The 19,766-nt window shown below is 45.2% G+C and overlaps 1 protein-coding gene across 6 annotated transcripts in view; it reads left to right on the forward strand.

Annotated features, from left to right (window-relative positions):
• The window catches only part of Art4 (arginine methyltransferase 4), a 178,020-nt gene that overhangs the window by 61,060 nt on the left and 97,194 nt on the right, over positions 1-19,766 (forward strand). For all 6 annotated transcript variants that reach the window (XM_055075537.2, XM_055075536.2, XM_055075538.2 and 3 more), the window contains exons 6-7: positions 12,656-12,833; positions 12,893-12,983. In XM_055075537.2, coding sequence (XP_054931512.1) covers positions 12,656-12,833; positions 12,893-12,983 — 269 coding nt within the window. The remainder of the gene's footprint in view (positions 1-12,655; positions 12,834-12,892; positions 12,984-19,766) is intronic.

Below are 19,766 nucleotides of genomic sequence, written 5' to 3' on the forward strand. Positions count from 1 at the left end.
TCACGCTGATGGACTATTCTTTCAGAACACTATTTTCACTATACATTGCTGATCCAACTGCACCATTTGCAACATTTGGCTACAATTTACGTGCCTGTTCTTGGCTGTGCCACTGTGTGTGTAGTGACTTTTGAAGGAGAGGAAGAGAGAAGTGCAGTGCCGTAACTGCACTTCTCTCTTCCTCTCCTTCTAAAGTGCCATTTGCGCCAACTGTGCAAAAGTTCGGTATTTTTACGTTTTTACGGCAATGTATTAATAGCGTTATGCAACTACAGTCAACGACTGATTTTCCAGACGCCCGATTTTTCAGATGTGCCCGTAATTCGAACACTTTCGCAGCACCGCCCTGGTACTTCATAGTCAATGTATAAGAACGTCTGAAATTTCGGTCGCAAGAACCCTTCGCCATCCGATTTTCCAGACTTTTTACCATGACCGCAGGTCCAAAATGGCATTGATCGAAGCCACCAGCACTACCATTTTGATTATCTCACCACCTCGAACAGGCGCTCTCTCACACAGATCTGCTGGCAGCTGTAGCTGAAACGCTAGGCCTAGCTACTTTGACGTTCGCTATAAAGCTTCTTGCTGCTCGGTGCCGTGTTTTTCATTAAAAAATTCGCTGCTTTTAGCTGTGGCGCTGACTCTGCCTTCGTAATCCTTACCAGTGAATTTGAAGCCCGGAAACCACGACGCTTTGCATAATGCTGGTTCCCGAAACTCACTCTTGCCTCGATATAGTAGTGCTACGCGGTGAAGCATATGTGAGGGTTTGTGGTGAGGCATACCAAAAGTGGTAAGAGACAATTGTCACGGGACACGGTATGTATTCCATAATTGTACACATGTCCAGCCGCCATCTCCTGTTACAGTACGAGCACTGATACGCCTAATAATTGTACTGGCAGACCTTCAGAGCTACTTGGGATGTGCCTGTTCCAATTTGAGCCCTCGGGAGCGGTGAAAGGTAGTTCTTCGAAAAGTCGGTTGGGTATCGGTGACGAGTTATGGTTTTATGCTGTATCGACTCCTATCTATTCACGGGGGCAACACGACAGGGTAAGCCAACAAACTGCCTCGCAACGAAAGTGAGTGTACGGAATGGTACGAACATTGTTCTTGACAGCAATTGCAATCTTACCGACACCTCGAACAGGCATCTCATCTTGGTGCCGCTCATAGATGTGTAGTGTTTTGCGGAGCTTCTAGCATTGTTATTGGGCGTAATACACATTTTGTCTTTTGAGGTACAGCATATCGAAGTACATGTGTCATTTGGAATGCACATAAGACATTTGCTATCACTTGTCTTGTGCCTGACGGCGTAAATTGTTCTAGCTCATTTGTAATTTCATGTCTGTCATGCACCCAGGCGCGCACATCTTTGTTCTCGTTATGCTCAAAATTTTATTTAATTGTTTACAATATAAGTTTGTTGCCTACTTAAATGAAAATGTTGACAACATACCGTGCATGGTATGCCATCTGTGGGAAGGCAAGCTTAATAGGTTGCTGTTAGCATTGTGTCTTGCTTCATTGTTGAGCAGCACTTACTGAGTGTACAGTAATTACATGCTTCACCATTTGGCTACAGATTACTGCTATACTACTACAAGTGTTACGAAAAGACTTAATTTTTGTGCTCTGAAACTGCTCCAAAATGCTGGTGTGGCTGCTCCTAAACTACTCCAGAATGACATTTTTTCTACTCCAAAAATTGCTGCGAATCTTAAGCCGGCTGGACTATCAAGGACTATATTTTGTGGTAATAGGTCGACTATAAAGGTAAAATGCAGGTCCAAGTTTTATTTGCTTTATTTTGTCCAAGAACCCCTATGCTGGTCTGTCAGTAAAATTTTGGATTTCAGTTACCCTATTCTTTATCTCTTTTTGGTTGTTCTGCTTGAGTAAAACTTGTTCAACCTTGCACAGCGTAATGAATACAATGTGGGTCCATCTTTACTTTTAACTAGGCCTGAGTGGACACCACAACAAACTAGTGCGGCAACATTAGCTAATGTTGCCTTTTGTCTGTGGGTTTTCTCTGGCTTAACAAGCTATTCAGTGAGGCTCTGTGCAAATACTGAATAGTATATTTCGAATATCCAAAAACTTTTCACAGAATTTCGTGCTTTACCAATTTTGGGCTAGAAAACGATGCTGAACATGTTTGGGAGTCTCCTAGCATTGCATAGCAAGAGTGTAGCAAGCTATCACTGACTTTAGGTACATAGAAATAACGATAAACAGTATGGTTTATTCTTATCAATAGGGATGCCGAATTAGTATGCCAGCACTGATTACAGACGAGTTTTAGTAGACTGTCTGGAAAATATTTCTTTGCGCATACATTTTCTGTTGAACAGAATGAAGTTCTTTTTTTCCTTCTCTGATAATAATGAACTAGTGATGTTCATTTCTTCTGAATACCAGTGACGTTCCCAATCTAAGGGGGGATGCAGCTTTCGCGTCCTGAATAATGGCCAAAAAATGATTTTTTGAAAAACTGCATTTTAATTTCTATAACCATTCTTTTTTTTCTTATTCTTAAATATCCTTCAAAACCACGTAGGAGTGGTCTAAAATTTTTTTCGTATCAGCCAAGTAGCAAGAAATGTCATAAAAATCATGAAAGAACAGCATTTTTATGCCACAATATTTCCAGAACGCCACAACCAAGCGACGCCGTCTAGGTCTTGGAAAGGGCATTTCTCCGTCTTCAAATTTGCCATTTCATTTAGCTCCTCCGTACAGAAAGAAGTTCACCAAAAACAAATGATTGGAGGTCTTTCAGGAGTCTGAAAGACCGCTGTCCAACTCCAGCGTGGTTCGCCATTGGTCTGGCGCTTGCTCTGTAGGTCTTATTGTGCACCTTGCGGGTCTTGAAATGTCAAAAAATCGCAAAAAAGTCGATTTTCGAAAAAGTGCGTTTTCGCTACGTTTATACATTCAAGAATCCCTCCGCGAAATCTAGAACCTAAATTTAATCGGAAAATAATTAAAAACCACAGTTATACGGGCCAGGGTGGCCGCGGAATTAGCAAAAAATCGCCAAAAATGTTCGAACTTCGCGCCGTCGTCATTTGCGAACGCGTTGGCCGGCGGGCGCCATTTTGAGCTTGTTTGGAAGCTGCTTTCTTTGTGCGTATTTTGCGCCGGTTCAATATGGCGTAGGTGAGGAGGAACCGACCCTATCGCGTCATTTCTGAGGGATGCGCCCGTGCCGCTGATTGGCCAAAGCACGCACGCCCCCCGCGCGCCTCGCTCCTATTGGTCTAGCGCCGTTTGAGTGCCGATTCCCGCGTTCCCGACAGGCTGGTCGCTCTCGTGCGCGCTGCGTGTTTGTGTGGTTTCATCGCGCCGCTGTGAACGTTCGGCCGCCCGCTGCTCGACAACGTTCTATAAAGTGTCTTTTTCGCTGCCCGAATGGCTGGAGGACACCGTCGTATGAAGACTACTACGTGTCAAGCGTTCGGCAAGGCGCGAAGGCGGCCGTGGAATGCGCGACAGAAGACGGATAAGCCTGTCGTGTACCCGGAGTCCGGCTGCTGGTCTGCCTGAAGATTCTGCCGGATCGAGTTCCGAGCTGCAACCCAGTACGTCTAGCATCAACACTTCGTCCACCCACGCTTCGCGTGTTGGCGCAGACCGTGTAGATAGGTTTTCTTCACGACCGAAGAAAGAAGCAAGCGCGCAGCGATTGCCGATAAGGCGCAAACGCGCCTGGCGTCTCAGTCTGCAACGGAGCGAAAGTTTGAGCTGCTGGGTGTGGACACGAAAGAGGACGTCAGCGACAGCGGAACGGAACTTGCGATCGTGGATTTATCCGTGGTGCAAGACTTTTTTGCACTTATGCAGTGTCCCGTGTGCGCCAAGAAAACGCTGATGCTTTCGAAGGACCCCGCCAAGGAGTACGGGCTCTGTGCCAAGCTTGTGCTGGAGTGCTCCACGTGTGGCATGCGCGAAAGGATCGTCGGAGGCTTCACATGTCCAACTAGGATCACACAAACAGAAATGCTTTGATAAACAAGCTTGCAAGGAGGCACAAGCCACCAACAGACTCTGCCTACAGTCCTGGGCTTTTATAGGTATAGGTGTGACCTTTTGCTGAATGCACAATTGTGAGTGTGTGCAAGAGATAATTTTTTTTTTTTGATTTGAGTTCTGGGATTTTACGTTCCAAAACCGTGATATGATCCTGGACCAATTTTGACCACTTGGGAAGCGCTACAACACAAGCACAGGAACTTTTTTGCATTTCAGCTCCATTGAAATACGGTGACCACTACTGGGATTTGATTAAAATTTTTTGTTGTAGCCATAAACTTTGTGGAAAGGACATATTTTGTTGTGGCCATGAACTCTGCGCAACTTTATTTGCATAGGGATGCCATTTGTGTGCCTTCTGTACAGCAAGGAACTATAATAGGAATGTGAAGCTCGTGGTGCTAGCTTTCTGGCATTGCTTTCAGTGACTATGCATGATTTTGCAACCAATATCTCAATGTTATTTTTGTAAAATGGCCATATATATGTCATGAACTTGTTGCTGAAAGACAGGGCTACATGGTGGTGCAATTTATATTGCCATATTGTTAGTCCATTAAAAGTTATAGTGAACTGAAAGTTCAAACTCGTTTTTCTCAGCTTCATTTTTTTGGACACCGCACACTGCCTTACGGGGGATCTTCATATGTTCTTTCTAAGTACCAGCAAAATGTTTGGTATCAATATATTTGTGTCGAATTGATCTAGCCGGTGATGCTATTTATTTATTTCTAAAGTTGCCGGCTAAATTATAATTGCCAATAAATACAAATGAAAATTAGCAAAGATATTGAAATTATGTTTACATCTGGTATTTTTGCATTATAATTGCACTGAGAACAATAAAAATAGCATCACCGGCTAGAGCTACTCTCTGGCGTTCTGGCCGTATACTTTGTTTTTCCTCTTGACAAAGTTAAGTTTTTGAAAAGTCCCGTAAGAAATTGATTGAATTTCTGTATTAAAAAATTTGCATCATTTGTTCTAATGAACATATACAAAATCTCATTAGATATTTGCAATCAGCAGAAAAAGCTGAACAATACTGTTAAATATCATCCCGTTCACACTAAAATTAACAAAGTTGGTTTTGGGACCCACATCTCCCCTTAACATCTCGACCACCATGATCTTGACGAGTGTCGAAACAGGCGCAACACAGACATCGTAGAAGCACGGCCGACCCCTCTGTTGCCAGGCATTCTCGGACCCACTCGGAGCATTCCCATACCTGCCACCTCTTCTGAATTTTCCGTAATATGTACTAATTTCAAACATTCTTACAATTTTATGAATCTTGCTTTAAATTTTACGGAAAACATTTTATTTGCAAAAAAGAAACACTGTGAAAATGTCGTGAAACTACACCCCTGGTACCTTGCGACTCCACGAGAGGGCAATACGTATGCGTGTCATCATGAGCAGCAGCTGCAAGGTTGTAGTGACCTCTGTTGTATATTGGGGGGGTCACGAATCCATATCCAAAGCTCGATAGTGCCGTTAGCCAGGGTTGCCAGATTTGGCAATTTCTAGCCAAATTGGCTACATTTAGAGGCTCCTGGCGACCGAAAATTGTGCTTGACGGCTTGGCTACCTTCTGGCTACTTTTGGCAGTGGTAATTGTTATAGGTAGTGACTGAATCACACTACCCCCCGGCGGCTCCCTCGAAGCAACAGCCCCAATCGTCAGATCTTCAAGGCCACGCTTTTGTGTATTGCGAACTCCGGAAGCAAATTCAGGAACTCAAAATATATCATAGCCTCCGCATAGTCAGTGGACCTCTTCGAGGCCCACTGATTCAAAGGTGAATGCTCGTTGGCTGAATTCAACGCCTCGGGCAGTTGAGAACTGTAATTGACGGATAATTAAACAGGCCCAAGCAGCTCCCTCCGAGTAACAAGAATGAACCAGTCTTAAACGCAATGCTTTTGTGTTTAAGTCGACTTTGTGTCGATATCAATACGCGCATCCTCCACTCTCCGTCGGTTCAGCTAGGAGCCGTTGTGACGGAATGAGTTCGGCGGGCCAACTATAGTTATCAAACTCCCCAATGCGGACCTGATCTGCTACGGGTGCGCGAGTTGCCGCGGGAACGCCGTTTTGCGCTCCTTCCTACGCCCCGACCAAGATGCAAGACAACGCGCTATCCGGAACGGCTCAGAGTTCTATGAAATTCGTGTGGTGTCGGTTTCGGATCGTAAACAATTGTGTGTGTGCATGTGTGTGTGTAAACCATCCTGCGGAGAGGCGGATAGTTTGCGATGACTAAACGAACGTTCGCATCACCTTGTATCGCGGGAGGACTGAGTGTTTAAAAACTGCGGTTGTGCGGATGCTCGACACACTTCTCTTAAGCAGTCATGTTGGACTGACATCGACCCCGATGCTCACGCAAAGTGCACTGTCGTCTATCGAGTCGCTCGTTTATTTAATTCATGCTTAATTATTGCGACTAGTGTTCGCACAGCAGCTGGACACCTAAGTTGTGAAGCTGAAACTCCCGCGAAAGCAAGTGCAGATTTCCGACTATTTCAGCGCTGTTTAGAGGTATTAAAGTGGTTGCGATATACGATGCTTATAGACAGCCGCGTATGTTATGTTATATGTTATTGTTATATGAACGCACGTCAGCACACAACGAACGCAGAGCTGCAATCTCTTTATTTCGCTCATCTTGTGCACGTGGTGCTGGCGGCGTGCATTCCGCCGCTGGTATATATGCGGCTGTCTATAAGCGTCGTACATTGAGACCACTATATCTTGGTGATCCGGACATGCATACATGATGGCTACGAACACAAGTCCCATGTCGGCGGACAACGGTACTCAACAATGAGCGCAGTCAATGGTGAGCAACAAGAACTGTTCCCTCGCCATCAACATGGAAGCAGTCTCAAACGTGCAGGTGCGTCTCCTGCCATTTTGGCCAAAGAATCCGGCAGTATGGTTTACTCAAGTGGAAGAAGCACTCTTCGACTTGCGCCGCATCACTGCACAGTGCGCGAAATACCTTCATGTAGTTTTTACAGTACCATCTGAAGTTGCGGGCGAATTCGATGACGTGTTGAGCCTTCTACACGCGACCCAACCATACGACCATTTCAAGACCATTGTTCTGATGCGCAAAACGGTTTCGGAACTCAGCCATTTGCAGCAACTTCTCCACACGGAGGAGTTGGGAGACTGACGATCATCTCAGCTGTCGCACTGAATGCGCCAGCTACTCAGCGACAGCTTGCAAGATTTCGAGAGTCCTCTACTTCATGAGTTATTAGAGAGTTTTAGCAGTACCGTATTACGTTACGGTAAATGCGGTATACGGTACGGTATTACCGTTCCATACCAACCTACCGCGATGACTGAAAACGTTTTAGCTGCGTGTGCCGCTCGATGCGTACGGTAATGTGATAATGATGACAGTGGCTAAACATCGGGGCCTTGCAGAGTACAATAACTATGTGCTGAGCGCGAAATATTCATTTTGGCAAATACTAGAGAGGTTTAGCTTGTCCACACACACATTATTCTTTAAGGAAGTGCCGGGTTATGGCAAGCGTAGAATTGATACGAAGTTTTGTATTTCTTGCGCCGTCGCCAATCCATGATCACAGCTGAGATCCAACGCGAAACTACGCCACGGAGCTTCGGAGCCACTACCGAAACTATGGAGAGGCTCGTGTATGGGCGATAGAGAACGTAGCTGCGGGAAGAGCAAACGATGCGCGGCACTTTGCCCTCCGTTGCTAGGGGCAACCACTCCGGAGACCAACGGGGCCGTGCACCGCTGTCACCTGGCGCGCGCCGCTAATCAGGAACCTCCGCGAGACCTCGAAACTGTTGCTTTTTCTGCGTTTGTTTTCGCTCGGAGGAGGCCGGGAAGGCGGCAGATTTAAAGTTGAAGAAATGCTCTTTCTGATGCGACCAAGATGGCGGCGCTCGGTTGCACCGTTACGGATATATCATGGCTTGAAAAACACTGCCTTTTTGCGATTTCCGCAAAACTTCTCGTTCTGTGGCTGATACAACAATCTTTTTAAAGCACTTATAAGCGGTTTTTAGGGAAGATATTTTGGAATCGGGTAGAGAAAGGGTTATAAAAACTGAAAATGTGATTTTGAAAAATCGGTTTTTCGGTCATTTTTCGCCATGCGAAAGCCGCATCGCCCCTTAAGACACTCACATGATTTGCTGGCTTGTGTGATTGCAGAGTGACTTTATGTCCTGCCCTTGCGGTTGTCGCAAATGCTCGGTGCTTCACATTCTTCGTGTTCATACAGTTGATAACCAGAGTCGATGGTGGAAAGCGTTAGGTAGTGTTTGCGTTAGCATCTCAGCCTGCGTGTACGAACGATTTTGTGATATGGTGTCGCACCTGCGTTTCTCCACCAGAGCGTGCTCCGTGGGTTTAAGTGCAGTGTTGTACTTTATGGCGTAGTGTTCCTGGCAGTAAATGAATTAACTGTCCTGGACGTGTCCTGTTCATGGGAGAGAGAGCTCGACATGTACAACAGCCGGCCAGGCATTTTTTTTTTCTGTGCTCGAATGTGCAGTTGGTCTAGTGCCACACGCTGCCATATCGTAAAGCCCCTCTTTTGGGCAAATTACCGACGTCACCTGGGGAGATGAGTGAGGTAACATTTTGGCACCCAACGTCGGGCAGTAGCTTTCTTTGCATTTCTGCTGTGCGTAGTGAATCGAGAACCTGTGTGATCGGCTTTCCGTGCCATGTTTTCCAGCTTCAAGGAGTAATTGTTGATGACTTGCGGATGTCGCTTTGTTCGACTGCTCAGCTGATGCTGGTGTCGAACAAGGCACAGCTCCACTCCCAGAGCACGAAGCACGGAGTGCAAACTTAGCGAGTGCAGACCTCTTAGATACCATATTTATTCCAATCTAGACCGATTGAATCTAGGGTCGGCATAGATTCAAGTATTTTAAAAATTGCACTGGGTTGTAATGTAAAATTATAAACATGGTGCATAGCTAGCATAGTGAACTAGAATATTTCTAGTTTACTATTATAGCTAGCGTCATCTAGAAAAGTCAGTATCGTAGCCTTTATTAGCCACATCAGTAGCCAACTGAAGTACACGAGCGACGTCGCTATTTTGACCTGTGTCGTATTGGCGTGCGGCGTAGCCCATAGCGTGGCTTTATCGTAAGGGCGCCAAACAGGCGATGCCACTATAGTGCCTGTTTCAAACAAAAAGTTGTGCCAGCTGCAGAGGCATCTTCAAACGTTCAAGCAGGGCAGGGCTTCAGCATTGATGAGAAAAACGTCCGTCGTTGGAGAAAGGCAACGGGGGATGCTTGTTGCGTGTGCCGCTACAAGGAAATGACAACAATAAGGAAAACAAGCGCGCGATAACAGAGAGGAGCTGTTCACCGAGATCGTGCTGCATTTTGAGGTGTGTGGGCCGTGCCGCACTGTCTGTGCATGTATGGGCGCGCGAATGCGAGCTTGTGTGGGTCCATAAGCATGCTTGTGGTCTGGGCTATCTGCGATAACATACAGGGAGCTCGGCATGCTCATGATAAAACCCTCTTCAAAAGCGAAATGCCCTATCTAGAACGGTTTGGCAGATGATGCATGATGGTCATTGTGCGCATGTCTGTGATTTTCTTTATATTTGCTGATTTTCGGTGAATAAAGATAGATGAAGTTGGCGCTTGTCCTGTGTCGTTCTCCCTCTCGTGATCGTCTTAGTTGGGGCTGTTCCTTCCTGATTCAAGTATGCACCATCTAGCCCAAATGAATGTTGTCCTAAACAAATAATAAGCTCCACGGGATAAAGCCACTGTTACGTTTCTGGCCCTTCGCAACAAAATCACGCCGAACAGATGTCCTATCCTGTCATCTCAGAATAAGACACATTTGGCACCCATAATTTTCTACTCACTGAAAATGAACCTCCAACCTGTGGTAGGTGCATGGAAAGGCTGACTGTCCTCCACATCCTACGGGGAGTGTTGGGAAGCTGAATCTGAAAAAAAAAAAGCGACATTTTCTCCTAGCATACCAGCAGCACATTTCTCTTCATCCTGTAATGTTTCTCAGTACAGAACTGTTTTTTATACTAAGACTGTTAGGCTGCTGCACAAGGTTGCGGGATCGAATCCCGGCCACAGTGGCCGCATTTTGATGGGGGCGAATTGCGAAAACACCTGTGTACTTAGGTGCACGTTAAAGAACCCCAGATGGTCGAAATTTCCGGAGTCCTCCACTACGGCGTGCCTCATAATCAGAAAGTCGTTTTGGCACGTAAAACCCCATAATTTAATTTTTAATCTTTAGTCACAGTACGAGCACCAATATGCCTAATAAGTGCACTGGCAGGCATTCAGAACGTTTTCTGATATGCTTGTGGCAATTTCAGCCCTTAAAGGCAGTAAAAAACATGCATTCATTTTGTCGAACTGCCTGATTTTTCGGATGTTTTCGCGGCCCTTAGGGAGTACTAAAAATCGTACGTTGACTGTGCAACTGAGAGGATGGTTCAAATGGTTCGTGAAGTGAATGTGTGTCGGAATGAGGACGAGAACAGAAAGGACCTACGCATTGAGGAATGAATGAGAAAGGAAGCATGCTGCTGCTGTTTTGAGGGAGCTTGAGCTCTAAAAACAAAGTGTTGGCTAATGCAGAGATGCAGGTGTCCCTCATCGAAACTAAAGTAAGCTCTTTCGAGCAGCGAAACGCAACACTGAGGTGTTGTGCATGGGCTGAGAGTATGTCTGGACAGTTGAAGGTGACTTAACAGCCGTTGAGAAAGAATCTCACTTGTGATAAAGTTGGGACATCATACGAATGAGTTTGTAATCAATCGATGGAAATAGCTCATATTCGTAAATATTTCCTTCTGTATACATCTCCTTTTTATTTGTATTTGAGAACTTTCGACTCGATCCTCAATAGGTTTTATCTTTTATTTAAGGTATTTTCTTTGCTGAGTATTTCACTAGCCCCCCCTCCCCTTTCTGTTTTCCTACTGAATGAAATTCTCACTACTCCTTATTATAAAAACTGGATTAAGTCGTTTTTTTATTTTTTAACATGTTTACTTAGAGAGCGACAGCGTTCGGCAACATGGTGTCAGCCCGCTTTGACATAAAACAAAGTTCTGTGTCACTCAGGAAATTTTGCAAAGGCACTCGGGGGAAAACCTGGAAAACTGGAGAATTTGGAAATGCCAACTTGATAGATACCCTGAGCAGCTGCTCAATGTTTGGCTCAGCAAGCCAGTTAGACAGAACTTGAGGGCTGCACACTGAGTAGTTTTTAAGGCGGACATGGGTTCCGGAAAAAACATAGTTTGACTCTAGACACATGAAATTGTTGGGAATATTCAATCTTGTGTGCTGAACACAAATATGCAATTAGTTTTTTTGCTTAGTCAGTCCAAAACAAGTTGCAATAACTTGTATATTATAAATATAAGATGCAACTTGCAAAAAGTGTACTTGCACCAAAAGAGCTCAAATTAAGCAGGTATGTTCCTTAATGTTCAAATAGCGTGTTTGCATTTTAATGTTTGTAGTTTGGATGATGTTATAAAATTCCAAAGTTGTAACTTTGCAAATGAGAATTTCTATTGGTGATTTCTACCATATTTCAAAATGTTGCTGTGCACTCTTAAACAAAATTGCACCCTTTGGGTGGTATCTTGCCACGCAACAATACTAGTCGTCTGTCGTGTGCATATCCTTTCTTTAATGCTGTGAGTCGGGTACTTCCGTCGGGTGTTGCTGTGATGGCTGGCACAAAGCGCACTGAATTTGCCTTTTCCTCTAGAGCTCAAAATCTTAAATCGAGTCGAGCACGGTAAAAAGTCTTTCGGCACGATTTTGAAAAACTAGGGGGAGATTAGGGCTTAAGCGGACAAACAACCTGGTGCCTGTGGCGGACAACACGTACGTACAGCCATAACGTCGAGGCGGCCGTGTACAAGTGGTTCATCCGAAACTGTTTCAGATGTGCCTGATTCCGTATGCTTGATGATGACTCTGAAAATGCTTATGAGTGTGACGAAGCCATTGCCAGTATTGTCTAAGTTTGGGTTGAGCTGTCACATTTGGAAGCCGTTGACAGGTCAACGGTCAAGTTTGTGAGTGCAGATGGTGGTGTCGTGACCATAGGAGAGTCCATAAACGAAAACTACATTGCCAACATCATACTGAACACAAGTGAAAGCGGGCAGAATGAGGAAAGCAACGACGATCCTTTGCCCACATCCTTCGATGTGATTGGTGCACTCGCACTAGTCTGGCGCTTTTCCACGAATGCGGAAGGTTGCGGTTCAGCTGCTCCATAGGCTATTGCGAATAGTACGCGTTTGGTTCAGTTCGCTTCTGATGCAGCTTTTATTTTTAAATTCTTGGCTCAAGTTATACCGAACTCATAGGCATTTCTTTTGCAACTTTGATATAACGGGGTTTGACTGTACGATGCTTTTATTATTTGTCGGAGGGGGAGATGGAGTGCTTAGGGATGGGAATATGAATAGTGTTGAGCTGCAAGTTGTATTATTAGACATGTAATGCAAACATTTAGCTTTTCATGGTGGGTGGTAATGTCAGAAGTTATTTGAATGTGTGTGCCGTGTTCCGCAGTGCCTGGTGTACCATAACAAGGTGTCCGACAAGGTGGTGGTGATACCGGGCAAGATAGAAGAGATCACGCTGCCCGAGCTTGTGGATGTGATCGTGTCGGAGCCCATGGGTTATATGCTGTTCAATGAACGCATGCTGGAGACCTACCTTCACGCCAAGAAGTGGCTGAAGCCCCAAGGTTGGCAGCTTTCCCCCTCCCCGCTGTTCACCTAGATTTGACAGCAGTCTCCTGTGCAGGTAAAATGTTCCCCACACGTGGGGACCTGCACATTGCTCCCTTCTCGGACACCTGCCTCTACATGGAGCAACTCAACAAGGCCAACTTCTGGTTAGTGGCTTTCTCTGGGCCTAATGGTCTGCCAGATATTGTGCAGTAAACCTTTTTTATGAAACAGCTTTATTTAAATAATCGCTTTATTCGAAGCTCTTCATAGTTCCAAATGTTATGCATTGACTGCATTATTTAAAGGGGAGTATTGCCACACTGCTTGGTACAAAGGATGCAAGTGAAAATCTGCATGGGACCACTCTAAAAATAAACTAGTTGAAGCCACCCTGGGCATTTTCAGCAGCGCTGTGGGTATTGCCATGGGAGGAGGTGTTGGATGCCCATGATGGCATACAATGAGATGTCTGCGTGTAAGTCAGTGCTTCTATGTTTCACTTCATTTGTGATGTGGCCATCCTGACTGGGTATTAAACTGGAAATGTTCAGCTTGGCAGCCACAGAATTTGGCAGTGCGCTTTACTGCGCTTGTGACAGGCATTGGCCGTACTGGAATGGGAGCGGGCTCTCCTAATGAGCTGGTCGTGTGTCAGTGCCAGTGCTGGGCTCTTAGCCACTGAGCTCGGTGTGTGCTGTGCTAGGTTGTACCTTGCGTGACGCAAGTGTCAACGTAACGAGCTTGCTGTGTTTTTTCAGTGAGGACACCATGCTTCACTTGGCTGATAGGCAAGTACAGTATAACCTCGATAATTCGACATCCAGTTATTTTAAAATTCGAATAATTCATGGAATTTATGCAGTCCTGTAATTTGCAGTTCAAATTAGACTGGATAAATTGGAAAGCGTGCCTGTACCATCCAGATAATTCATAGTTTTCGGTTGTGGCTTCCAAGGCCGGAATGCTGCAACACGTTCCTGGCTTTGCATGTCTCGGAGCCAGTGTCGGAAATATGGTGGCCCTGCAGTACATCTTATTTTGTTGTAGCACAAGCTGAACAAGGACAACAGAAAGGCACATCTGACACACACAGTGCTAACTTTCAACAAGAGATTTATTTACCGTTCTCGTCGCTATATGTACACCCTCGAAACATCGTGCAGCATGTGTAAATTTTTTTGTTCGGTAAATATGAACAAAAAAAAATAAACTGGGAACCACACGTAAGCAGTTTTTTTACTCTCATATTCGCAGACATGTACACATTAGCACGAACAAAGATAATTGAGCTCTTTTGAGGATAATGAAATGGGAGGTTTACTGCCGCATGATGTGTCGCCGAATGTTGATATGTGTCTAGCTTCTATCATCCAGTGTGTCATCTCACACCTGCTTCTACTCATGATGACTTTTTCTTTATGGGGGGAGGCTACACTTGCAATACTACTTTTTATTTGTGGACAGATCTGAACGAAATTTTCACACTTTGTGTATTTTAATATGCAGATTCTAAAAATATAATTAATTTTGCCATAGGATAAGTAGTTTCTGATATACTCTTGAAGCATTGTATAAGCTGGGTCCTTTGTTTGGAGGAAAATTAGCATCTAAACAGAAAACCTTAACATAGTAATTTGCGTATAAAGACTATCTAGAATCTTCAGGGAGCGCAATAAGGTATTAATCAATGTTCTAGGCTAATCTGAGCAAAAGTTAGAGCTCATCAAAGTTGTGAGAAAAAAATGCCATCTTGACATGTCAAGCATGTGACCCATTTCAAAAAATTTTTGAAAAGAGTACTGCTTTGAAAAGGTGCATATTGCTTACGGCATACATTTCTCTTTCTGGCAAAAAAAAATTATGCCGATAGCTGAAATAGGACAGAAGCTATTTTACCTCCAAATTGGAATTCTGTCAGAATTGTTGTTTTGAGAAATCAAGGAAAAACATTCTGCAACATCTTTATTGAGAACATACCAATAAAATCTCAAGGAAATTCACCAGGGGCATAATCTGGATGCATCCTATCTTTATGCCGCTTTTTGGCCAGCTTCCTTGCGCTCAAAGAGGCTTCGTGCTGGAGTTGGAACTTCGATGGCTGTCTTTCTCCTTTGCTTGCCGAGATGCAGTGCCAGGAATATTCATGTGTAGCTGCTGTAGAATTGCAGTGGACGCAAGCCAGTGTCCCAGTGTTGAAGCGTAGGACAGCTTCCGCAACAGCAGCTTGCACGGCAAAGAGAGATGCATGCTGTTCCTTTGAGACACTCCAAATCACTGAGTGAAGGCTCTCATTCGAATTCTGTGTCTTGCCTCGCTGGTATCTTTGGAGCAGGTTTTTTCAGATAGCCGCGTATATACAGGCAGCATTGCTTCTGCCACATGTTCTGGCAAGTTGTAGTGGTGCCTAGGTTCAGGCTGTCCCTTTGCTCTCGCAGCATTGTGACGACAGAACATTGTCAGAACATTGCTGAGAGCCCGTACTCCTTGGCGGGGTCCTTGAAAGCATCACCACTTTCTAGCCGCACCCGGGACACAGCACGAGTCCAAGGAACTCTCGTACGACGGATAAATCCACCATTGCAAATTCAGTTCCACTGTCGTTGACGTCCTCTCTCCCAGTAGCTTGAACTTTCATTCCATTGCAGACTGCGACGCCAGGCACGTTTTCCGGCGCTCGCTGCGCGCTCGCTACTTTCTTCAATCGGGAAGGAAACGGTGCCTGCACAATCTGTGCCAACACGCGTGGCGTGGGCGGACGAAGCGTTGACGCTAGACGTGCCCGACATGCCAGTTTGCAGCTCGGAACTCGATCCGGTAGAATGTCCAGGCAGACCAGCAACCGGCAACTCCGCGAGTATGACAGGCCTAGCTGCCTTCCGTCACGCATTCCACAGCCGCTTGACGCGTAGTAGCCTTGAGACGACGATCTTTTCCAGCCATCCGGGCAGCGAAATCAGCACCTTATCAAACGTCGTCGCGAAGCAAGCGGCTGAACAAACGTAGACAGCGGCGCGATGAAACCAGAGATAAACAAACGTAGCGAAACGTGAGAGCGGTCGAGCGCGCGTCAAAGAGCGCCGGACCAATAGGAGCGAGGCGCGCTTTGGCCAATCGGCGGCACGGACGCATCCTTCAGAAATGACGCGATAGCGTCGGTTTCCCTTCACCGCCGCCATTTTGAACTGGCGCAAAATGCGCACAAAGAAAACAGCTTCAAAACAAGCGCAAGATGGCGGCCATCTGCCAACGCGTTCGCAAATTGCGACGGCGCGAAGTTTGAACATTTTTGTCCAAATTTTGATGATTTCGCGTTCACCCTGGCCCCTTTAAGCGCAATTTTTATTATTTTCCCATTAAATTTAGCTTCTAGATGTCGTGGAGGGATTCTTGAATGTATAAACGTAGCGAAAATGCACTTTTCCGAAAATCGACTTTTTTGTGATTTTTTGCCGTTTGATTTGAATCTCTGGCAATGGATGGCAAGAAAGCCGTCAGCGGCCAAGTTATTTACTTTGCCATTGTGTTCTTGTAGCCTCAGCTGCCTGTCATTTATGCATCTGCCTGCTTGACCGATGCAGGATCGTCCACACCCGAGAGGAATGCGGTATACCACACGCGCGATGCAATCAATTAATTTGTTTTTATGTTCTTTTTTGCATGCGGTAAGTGCGGTTCTTTCTGGTCTTGTGTTTCTACACATGCTGATCAATTTATTAGGCGCCGAAAATACAATGTTGATGCCGCTCCTTCCAGCAATCTTCTTTAATCTATGGGAGAACCCGTGTATGGAGAGGATGACAGCAACCTTTTTTTTGTTCATGTCGGTGCTTGAACCATGCACCTGCTCCGAACTGCTGTGCTGTGCCTTCTTAAGCAGTCCTTCTGCAACTGACACAAGCACGTGGCTTGGGTAACCAGCGAGGCTTGCCGTCCGATGCTATCGTGCGTTAGGTGTTGGCATGGTTTCTTCAGTGCTTTGCTGAAACACATCTTAGTGATTCCCCTCCTCACAAGCTTTGTATGCGCGGAATGAAATGGCAAAACTGGCTTACTTGCCCTAGGTTCGTAACACGAGCAGTTTTTGTTACCAGTGAGCACAAACTTGATGTCAAGAAATCTAATCCTCCCGTCACATGGCATTTCAAAGGTCACTTCTAGTGGGTTAAGACAGTCACAAATAGCGGTAAAAATGGGAGCACATTCATTAGTAAAACAAGCGAATGTACAGTCAATAAGAACTAAAAAGTCGTCAACATATCTAAGAACTCGTGTGTCAGTAACCTTCCATTTCATTATCCTCAAAAGAGCTCAATTATCTTTGTTCTCGCTGAACGTGTACATGTCTATGAATATGCGAGTCAAAAAACTGCTTATATGTGATTCCCAGTTTATTTCTTTGTTCATATTTACATTTTAAAAAATTTTACACGTGCTGTATGACGTTTCGAGTGTGTATATAAGCGACGAGAAGGGTAAATAAATCTATTGTTGAAAGTTAGTGCTGTGTGTGTCAGATGTGCCTTTCTGTTGTCCTTGTTCAGCTTGCGCTACAACGAAATAAGATATACCGTACCAACAAGCCTCTATAGCTATCCTCATCGCCTGAAGTACACACATACATGGTCTTTGAGATCGGATCCAAAATAGCTGTTGCTGGGGGTGCAATTCGTACACCACCGATTGAGCAAGTGTGATTCCGCAACGTGGACACTGATTAACCGTACAGCCGTGCGAAGTGCTTATGTTGTGTGGTGGTGCATGTTAATCTCGTGTTTGCGTGTGTTACAAAAAAGCAAGTCAGACTATCATTAAACATAGCGCTTTTGCTTTTCTGTTTCTGGTTTCTCCCATATGAATATTCACTGTGTCGTCAGTGTCACATATGTTACGTTTTCTTCACTGCTTGTGTGATGTGTGCGTATGATTTCTTACCCAATGTAAAAGCCCGCCCATGTGTGCATTTTGGCTAGTGTATGAAAACAGTTACTGGAGTGACAGACTTGGGGGACTAGGCAAGCCGACTACTTGTACATAGACATACGAACATTTTACGCTAACATGAAAGGTGGAAGTCATCAACAGTGGTCCAGTAGGCGATGGCAAGGACGCTAATGGGCCCGTACGTGCAGCCACTTTAGCGATGGTCACAAGTACCTAAGCATTGTCCTCAGCTTTGTCGAGTATAACGGCAAGGATGATGATGAGCCCACTCATGCACCCGCTTTAGTGATGGTCATGAGTACCTGAACGTTGTCTGCAGCTTTGTCGAATATAACCGTGGTGACTCTGATGTTTCACATGATTAGCAGGCTAGAGGTCATGACCCTTGCTGCAATGAACTGTGGAAAACATTTCATGGCTATGAAGCGAAGGCTGCGGAACCAAAGTGCGCCTCTTTCGCCGCTGCTGGAAATAGTCCTGTGGTTTTGTTTCCATTTTCTTATGTGGAAAATACAAAACATTATTTTTTTTTTGTTACGGCACTTTTTTTGAAACGATATGTAACATTCACCAGTCAGCTAGTCGTAATTTATTGTATTTATAGTTAGCCGTTTCAAAGTTTTCGCACACCCAAGGCTGTCGCACGTTTTATGTGTTTCTCAAAGGCAAAATGGTGCCCATATCTGCTGGTGATGTGCGCCGCTTGCTGTCCCGCCAGCCAATTACTCCGAGAGGCTGTTGTCTGACTTCAGCAAGAAAACACTTTTGAAGCAATCGTAGCAACTGTTTATAGCACCAAGTGGAAATCGGGCAAACCTATGTCGAAATCAGAACCATCAGCATGTGCAAATGAGTGAACAAGTTGACTGTTGCGCCGGTTCTATTGACACCAGTGTCAGATGTGCGTTCAAGTCCCAATCGATGCCAAGGATGGGCGCTTTGTGCCTCCGATGCAGGCTGTGTTGCTTGCTTATTGGAACTTGGTGCATACTGGATGTGTATAAAGATTGATCGATTCACGCTGAGGTAATTGTCTCTGCCTTGACTAAGGTAAAGAACAGGGTGTCTACAAACCGGGAAAGCTGGGAATTCTCGGGTATTTTGAATAGTGTGGAAATACTCTGGGAATTTGTTCTTCTATCAGAGAAAATTAGCTGTAATTTTATTGAAAGGGAACCGAAAGGCGCGCTAACGCTGGCTCAAGTAACAGAGAGGAATCGTAACGAATCATCTTTGACGCCATGTTGTCCTGTGGAGAAGTTGCCAAAGTACAGCCAACGACCAATTTCCAGGACGTCCAATTTTTGGGAAATGCTTGATAATTCGGACAGCTTTGCAGCACCACTAAGTCAATGCATAAGAACTTATGAAATTTCGGAAACAAGAACCCCTCATGTTTCTGAAACTAACTGTGCAAAACAGACAAGGACGAAGGAAAAGCTGAACACTACACTTGCGACACACGACACAGCGCCAGTGTAGTGTTCCTTTCCTTCGTTTTTGTCTGTTTTGCACTGTCAATTTCTGAAACCTGAATCACCACCAACTCGCCCAAGTTTCTCTTCAAGCAAGAACCTTTCGCCGTCTGATTTTCCAGACTTCTTGCCATGACCGCATGTCTGAAAAGGCATTAATCAAAGCTACCACCACCGCCATTTTGATTGTCTCGCCGCCTCAATCTGGCGCTCTCGCACGCAGATCTGCTGGCAGCCTTAGCCAACACCGTGGCAACGCTAGGCCTAGTTACTTCGATGTTTGCTACTGCTAGTAATTCGCCACTGTTAGCAATGGCGCCTACTCAGTCTTTGTAATCCTCGCCAATGGCTTCGAAGCTTGGAAAGCATGCCGCGTTGCATTATGCCAGTTTCTGAAAGTAATCTTCGCCTCAATACAAGAATGTTGTGCAGTGAAGCATAACCAAAGCATTGCGGTGAAGCCTAGCAAGTGTGGGAAGGGGCAATTGTCACAGCACCCAGTATGCATTCCTTAATTAAACACGCGTGCAC

Source organism: Dermacentor andersoni, chromosome 11 (genome assembly GCF_023375885.2).
Source record: "Dermacentor andersoni chromosome 11, qqDerAnde1_hic_scaffold, whole genome shotgun sequence".
Taxonomy (NCBI): Eukaryota; Metazoa; Arthropoda; class Arachnida; order Ixodida; family Ixodidae; genus Dermacentor; species Dermacentor andersoni.